The sequence below is a fragment of the Macadamia integrifolia genome, chromosome 11 (genome assembly GCF_013358625.1).
Source record: "Macadamia integrifolia cultivar HAES 741 chromosome 11, SCU_Mint_v3, whole genome shotgun sequence".
In the NCBI taxonomy this organism is placed as follows: Eukaryota; Viridiplantae; Streptophyta; class Magnoliopsida; order Proteales; family Proteaceae; genus Macadamia; species Macadamia integrifolia.
In genome coordinates this window covers 32,642,150-32,649,890 of record NC_056567.1, presented here as the reverse complement: position 1 = coordinate 32,649,890, position 7,741 = coordinate 32,642,150, and the positions used below count along the sequence as shown (strand labels likewise).

Here is a 7,741-nt window from a genome sequence, read left to right as displayed (position 1 = left end):
TTATCAAACAACCATTAAATTAAAATAAAATAAAATAAAAAAAAGAAGTTCTCTCACAAGTCAAACAATAATCAGAAAAAAATACATTTGTTATAAAAAAAAAATTCTATATCTATATATATATATTGAAGTTAAGAAAGAGGATACTCCTTAAAAAACCGCATCCATGCTTCTATCTTGTCACTTTATATACCATAGAGAAAACACTAATTTAGAATTACTAGAAACCCTTATTTCTCTTCTCCCTATGAAAAAAGACTGGAGACATTCTCTCTTTTTCTTCCTTTTTTTTTTTTTTTGGAGTTTTTGTTTCCTAGAAGATAATAAAATAATGTTAAAAATCTTGGAGTATTCGAAAATGTGTTTTTGTTTCTCACTTTCTTGTCTTGGAACAGTAGATTTCTCGACGGTTAGAAATCCCCTCCAAACGAGTCCCTGTAGAAAATTACAACAAAGAAACAAACAAAAATCATAAACCTATCTGTATATAGAGGTCTTCCTAATCATCTAATCTTTAAAATAGCATCTTAACTGATCGGACGGTTAGTATAATCAAATGGAAAGTAAACTTTTTAGCTTACCTTTGTGGGTTAGTATCTTTGTTTGTTATTCCCTCCAAGTCCTGGCGAAGATATTCTTGAGTCGGTTGCCGGAAAGTCTCTGCAACGCCTTTTTTGCGCCGGCGACATCATTGTCGGCGAGCTGCTGCAAATGAGGGAAAGCTCCCGCCGCCGCAATCCTCTTCCGGCTTGCCTTGCCGCTTCCGGGCAAGATCGCTGATATCACCGACAACGGAAGTTTCTTGCAGACCAATTCGTTCTGAGGATCCAACATCTGAACCAACCTCAGCATACTCTTCTCGTCCCTCGCCAGATCCTTCCGATTGGATCGAACAGTTAACAGAGAGATAAGTGCTTGTGCTGCCACATCCTGTAACCCTGCCGGCTTCGAAGACTCCACCATTTTTACTAGTGAACCCATGCACCCTGCCATGGCCCTCTTGCTTCCATCGCTTATTGATAGGTTAACGAGTAGAGATGCTGATACCTGCTGGATCATTAGGTTTCCGTCCTTAATCAGCTCGGAGAGCTGCATCAGGAATGGGGAAGAGGATGATAGGATCCTTGCAGTTGTAGCCGAAGCCGAGAGTGCGTAAATCGCCCGTAGGACTTGCTCTGTTGTATCCGGACTCGATGATTCCTGTAACAGCTGAAGAAGCCTCTGTAGTCCTCCTTCCTCTTGTATGGAAACCCTAAAATCCTCGCTCGATGAGGCCAGGATCCAAAGGCAATTAGCCGCTTTCTCTTGGGCGGAGCCGGTACCTGAAACCAATAACTGGACCAGAACCGGCACCACCCCTTCCTCCGCCAGCGCCAACCTAATATCTTCGACGGTGGCAACATTCTTTATCGCACCGGCCGCGTGCGTCTGCGTGATAGGCGATCCCGATCGACACGCCTCCACCAACACAGGGACGCCACCGTATGCAGAGATGGCCCATGCGTTTTCCGGGTCGGCGGTGATTGCCTCGACTGCCATGGCGGCCTTCTCTTTCAAACCCGAAGATCCCGTCTCGAGAAGACGAAGCAGAGGGCCCAAACCCCCTTCTTCGAAGACGCAATTCCTAGATGAGTCGCTGGCGGTGGCAAGGAGAGAAACAGCCAGCGCCGCTTGCTCTCGAACTGCGGGAGATGGATTGCTGGAGTCGAGCAAATGGACCAAGCAACCAACATCGCCCTCTTTTGGGACCAGAACAGCAGCCTTGTCGTCTTCTCTGAGAAGCTGGAGCAGCGAATCCAGGGCCTTCTTCTTGAACTCAATGCCCCCGATCTGCAAGCGAGCGAAAAGGTCGCGGATAAAAAAACCTAGCTCCTCTTTGCCGGAGCCGGGACCAGGTTGGGAGAGGACGATGGCATTGGATTGGCGGAGGACGCCGGATTTGAGGAGCAAGTCAAGGTCGTGGAGGTCGGAAGAAAGGGATGCGGAGGCCATGTCGAGGTCGCTCTGCAAGAGAAGCTTTCCGCCGGTGTAGGACGAAGGGTTGTGACAGAGGTCGGAGAGGGACTTTGTCTTGTGGAGGGTGGAGAGAAGGTTAGGGAGGAGGTCATGGAGGAGTGGATTCTCCGACCAGTGGGGGCAATCGGAGATATCAGAAACGGAGGAACGAAGAGAGGTAAGCTTGTTGCGAATAACCTGCCATCGTCCAACAAAGGCCTTGACGGTGAGAGAAGAGAATAGAAGGAGAGGAAGGAGTTGATTGATGAGTTCCAGAACTTGGGTTGGTGACTGCGACCGCGCTGAATCGGTGGCGGGATGCATTTGGACCGGAGCCCGGCTGAGCACCGGGATGATCTGGATTCTGCTCAGTAACTCTCAGGTGTTCAATACATATCCCATCGTTGGAGGAAGAGGGGAAAGAGGGAAAGGTTAGGTGTATCGCCGCGTGAGATGCGTGGTTGGAAAGGAAAAAAGGAGTGGCGTTTTTGGTTTTGGTACAGAGAGAGAGAGAGAGAGGGAGGGAGGACAATACTTGTTCTTTTTCTTCTTCCTTGAAGCTTGAAGCAAAGCTAAACGAGGGAGTCGGGACTTGGTTGGTAGTTGGTACAGAGCGGGAAGAAGAAGAAGAAGAAGCAGAAAGGGGGGGAAAGAGAGTGAGAGGCGTAAAAAGGGAAAGAACAAAATGAGTAATAAGACTATTAAGAGAGTTGAATACTTGAATTTGTGGGGATATCTCACCTGGGCCGCTTGATCCAAAGAGGGTGATTGGATTGGTTATGGAGCCAAGCACGTGAATCTACAATGTGCACCGTTCTTCTCTAGGAGGGTTGACGATAAAGAAACACAATAGATCCTGACGTCAGATTGGAATAAGTTGACTTTCTTACTCAACTCGACGGTTAAAGAGGCAGAACAAACCGTAACTGTGGATCCCGTCGACGGTGGAAAATGGAAATATCTAAAATGCAAAACTTGCCGTGGATGATGGCTTTCCTAAACTGCCATGTATATTGTCCATATTATCTGTATTTATATATATATATATATGCAGCATAACATGAGGAATGTGCATGTGACATGTCGCTTATGGAGAAAGATGTCTGCACTCTGCGACACCGCAGGTCGGCAGTAGTACTACGATGGGGATGGATGATGGATCTACCATTCTCCCTCGTCGAAGTAATTTAAGTCGTTACATGATGATGATGATGACATGACATGGATGCATAATGGAAGGTCTTTTTTTTTTTTTTTTTTAATGGAAATAAATGAAGGGTCGTTACGTACGCCTTTACGTCAATAGGTGAATCCTAGTCATGTTGAATTGGCAGTAAAGTCAGCATGAATCGAATCTGGACTGTCGATTTCGATCAATGCATAAACCATGATCTTATAGCGGTTGGGCTGATTCCTGGTTATGTCGAATTGGCAATAAAATCAGCCTAAATCGAACCTGGATTATACATAGGAGAGCAGCAAAGTTTTTTCATAAGAACAAAAGAGAGATAGGTCAAGATACTAATATAATGGATATAGGTATCAATATATCGATATATCGGCATATCGATATCAATGAAAACTGATGCCATGAACTAAAACCTTGGCTAACGTACATTGCCCCTGCAGCTTGGTTAGCATTTTCTTTGTGGGATATTGAAATACATATGTAGGGTGTTAAACAAACGGAATTTGAATATGAATTTGGTCCATTCCAATCAATATAAATCCATTTCCGATCAATTGAAAATCACCTAAAACCTAGAAAACTTCCCCGAATCACCCACACTAATGTAGAAATATAACTCTAAAATGATGTAGGATCTAATTAAGAAAAGAGGCATACAAGTATCGAAATCACAAACATTTGTGTGTGTGGAAACAAATAAATAATCACACAATGAACACACAAATTTACATAATTTGGCAATATTGATTAAATCCAATATGAGATGAGATTAACTTCACTATCAATGGAGAATAGTGTTATAATCGTTCGTCCCTCACACCTCTCTCAAATTGTTTACATAAAAAAAAAATCCTCACTACAAATATATACTTAATACATGTGTTTTGTCATTATAGAATTTAAATGATATTTTTTTATTCTAATTTCTCATTCATTTTGACATCTCGATGAGTCTGCAACTAATAAACATTACCAGATCTAGTCTTGAAATCTAAAATATTTTTTCTTTTCCTCTTTTTTTTTTTTTTTCCCCTCAAAGGGTTTATTTCAAAGGAAATAAGATAACTTATCTTTAAGAAGTGAAATATATTTTATAAAAGATTCAAATTTTTTTCTTCACTTTCCATGCAACCAAACGGAGCCTTTGTCTTTTTGTTGGTAATATTTTCTCCATCCCCTCCAAGAATCAGGGATGTAATTGTAGAACAAGGGAAAAGTGCATAGCAATTGCAAACTATTTTGAATAGGCCCACTCTATTCCATTGTTTGGTCTACATATCATACTTTACCCTCCATAGTGTGCAGCGCAATATCCCATCACAAGACAGAGCAATGAACCCTCCCTAAGGCCTAACCTCTGGGGTGTTGTCTAGATTTCTACCTTGAATTGATTACTAACGGCCGTACAGAGGCAGCCAGCCAAGGGCAAAAAAAATTGGATCAGATAACCACCAAAGCCCATGACCATATACCGGGCCTGTAAACTAGGCCTCTTCCATCCATGCCCATCTGAAATGGCCCCCATTATGGGCCAATAGACTTACAAGATTAATTATTTTTATTATTTTTTTAATTTATAAATAATTGATTCAACAATGAAACGGATTACTTGGACTTATAATAATTTATAAATATTTCATTCATGCTCAGTAGCTTCAATTAGGTCTCTCTCTCTCTCTCTCTCAACAAAACAAAGGTGGGCCCAACAAAGAGCATTTACAATCCTATACCCTTGATTTCTTTTGCTATTCTATGAGGACCTTTGACTGCATTTCGTTATATAGAAACTGAATTTCTTTATATTCCTTTTCACACAGTTCTTCCTCCAGTTAGCGGTTAATCGCGTCATGTGTGGTCCAGCTTTGGTTATCCAAGGATCCCTCTTGAATCTAAACCGTTGCTGTCCCCACTGGACCCACTTTCATGCCAACAAATTTTTTTGAAAAAAAGTCATAGATAGCTGTCAAGGTTGTAAGTGCTACATTAAGCTTGTTTCCTGGAAAAAAAAGGTGCTACATGAATCTTTGACTACAAGTAATTAGAGAGAGAGAGAGAGAGAGAGAGAGAGAGGGAGAGTAAGGGGTGCCTTTAAAACTCATGGAGAAGACATTAGAAACAAATATGTGACCCCTCGGTTACTTGGGGTAAGGTTCGAACCAACAAATCTTGTGCAATTGTATTGAAATTGAAATGCGAAATTGGATAGAGGTTTCTAGCAATAATAATAATAATAATAATAATAAAAGAATCAGAGGTTGAGAAATGTCAAAGTATACAATATAGGTAAAAGATCGCCACAACACTAGTGTGTAGATTTCTATGCACACCGTCTCACACATTCTCATGTCATCTATAAACCCTACACTCTCTTTGTTTAAAATCCTTATTAGACAATTCGGTCCCATATTGGTGGAAAACTACATTCTTTACTTTGTATGAAACACTCTTTCGTATATAAGATATACCTCAACTAACAGTAAATGGTTACCGAACAAGTGACTCACATTTGATTTTTTTTTTATATAGCTTTCAATTTTTCCCATTTGTAATGATATTTTCCCTTTAAGGGGAGAGGGATAGATATGCCGCCGATATCAAGTATGCTAACAGATAACACCAATAGGAACACATGATGAAGTATAATTCAGGAAGGATATAGAGGTCATTTCAGAAAAAGGGAAGAGAGATAGACATAATGGATGCTAGCATACTTGATATCGGTGGCATACCCAACATTTTCTTTTCAAGTTAATACTTCTTAAAGTATACTAAAATCTTTGAAGGAACAGGCTTGTTCCAATGGTAAGATATGAATGTTACTACTTGGTATTAGTGGTCAAAACCGCCAGTAAGGCATATCACCGGCTACGTCCCCACCCTCCCTTCTCTTCGTTCGCAGTTCAAACCCTGCCTGATATCAATGGTTCAAACACTACGGTACCATTAGCTCTCAGCAAGTCTTCTCTACCCTCAATTAATGGAAAAGCCTCAACTCCGCCCTCCGCCCTCCGCCCTCCGCCCTCCGCCTCATTACGCTCAAAGCTCCACTACCATCGATGACAAGGTTTCTGCATCGGCTTTGTGGTCCACGGTGTTATTCGCGCTATCTGTTCGATCAAATGCCAATGAGATTGACGCGGTCCTTGGGTTGGGTGAGAAAGGTAAGGCTTTGACGCTCGAAGATACATTTTATTTCAAAGAAGCTCTGGTGTCGCTTCGACTTGCCAAGGAGGTCATTTAAATTCATCAGAGCTGGAGAGCAAATGTAGTGGCCCAGTCTCTGCGCCGCTTCTGAGGTTGATTATTTCCAAGTAAATTAATATCGGTTTCTTCTTCATCTGTTGTCTGTATGCAACTCTGCCACTGTTGAGATTAGCATAATTTGGAAATTAATGGTGCTACACTGGTTTGCAATTTTTGAAAGATAGGATACCCCTGAATACAAAAGCTACTCAAACTGGCATCCTAAATCACACAGCTTCTGTACTTATAAGCATCAACATCAGAGAAAATAAACGAGGAACAGAAACAACAAACAATGAGAGTTTAATCCTGGTTGGCGCTTCTAATGCTCATTTAAATTAAATTATACTGACTATACTTCTCTTCTCTTGCACATGATACTGGTGTTTATAATGCTCATTTGACTGATAGAAATGCACACTTACCATATTGGGCAGCCGAAGATGGTCATAAACAATATTGATGTACTCCGGAATGCATTCTTAACTGATGATTCAATAGTGTCTGCATCAATGTATCATGACAGGCTTCTTTGGAGATTAATAGCATTGGGTGTGAATGAAAGGCGCTTGCCAGTCATAATTTTAATATCGGATAGGTAAGTGTAGTCTGTCATTTGTATTTCTGGTCATGTTATCCTCCCAGTTCATGTGACTGTTGATTTTTTATTATATGGTAGTTGTCTTAGCATTTGTGGCTTTTCATCCCCATATAAAGCAGTGATCAATTTGACTCGCAGTACACATGTAAAATGGAAAGAATTTACTAAGTAATAGCAATGGTACACAGTAAAGTAGAGGACATATGCAATTCTATCTATACTAAAACTGGCAAGGTTCTTCAATTGACATGGAATTAACTAGTCAGATTAGCTGCTCGTATGAGCAAATCACACCTCCCCCAGGGGTTTGTTTTGGAAGTGGGGCTTGGGGGAGAAATCAAGACAACTCCTTAAGTCATAGCCAACATGGCTGAAACTTCTGGACACCTAATGAATATATAGAAGCACCCTTAATAAACTAAAAGTTCTTATGGATCTTTAAACACAGAGAATGCTAACTCAAGCATCATACATTTCATTGAGTTACATTGATATTGAAAACAGTAGATAGTATGCTAAAATCATATTATTTGATTAAATCAGCTATATTCAGTTGGCCTTTGAGAAATAATATAAAAATAGGAACATATTATTATATTTTATTGCTTCGAAGTAAAACATTTCAGAGTAGCATTTTATTGCTAACAGAATTATCCTGAATAATTGTATAATGTTTAGTGTAAGACCTGTTGAGGGGTGGGTGGGGGGGGGGG

General features: G+C 40.9%; 2 protein-coding genes across 7 annotated transcripts in view; one reads left to right on the top strand and one right to left on the bottom strand.

Annotated features, from left to right (window-relative positions):
- On the bottom strand, positions 1-2,945 carry LOC122094145 (ARM REPEAT PROTEIN INTERACTING WITH ABF2). The gene is made up of 2 exons (XM_042664842.1): positions 582-2,945; positions 1-435 (listed from the first exon to the last, which is right to left on the bottom strand). The coding sequence occupies exon 1, from the start codon at positions 2,317-2,319 to the stop codon at positions 607-609; it is 1,713 nt and encodes a 570-aa protein (XP_042520776.1). The 5' UTR covers positions 2,320-2,945; the 3' UTR covers positions 1-435; positions 582-606.
- Positions 2,946-5,905: 2,960 nt separating this feature from the next.
- The window catches only part of LOC122094130, a 4,466-nt gene continuing 2,630 nt past the window's right edge, over positions 5,906-7,741 (top strand). Inside the window, exons 1-2 of one of the 6 annotated variants that reach the window (XM_042664822.1) lie at positions 5,906-6,345; positions 6,865-7,025. In XM_042664822.1, coding sequence (XP_042520756.1) covers positions 6,241-6,345; positions 6,865-7,025 — 266 coding nt within the window. In that variant the 5' untranslated portion in view covers positions 5,906-6,240. Of the gene's footprint in view, positions 7,026-7,741 lie in introns of all 6 variants that reach the window. The other 5 variants (XM_042664823.1, XR_006144655.1, XR_006144652.1 and 2 more) reach the window with 5 other exon arrangements.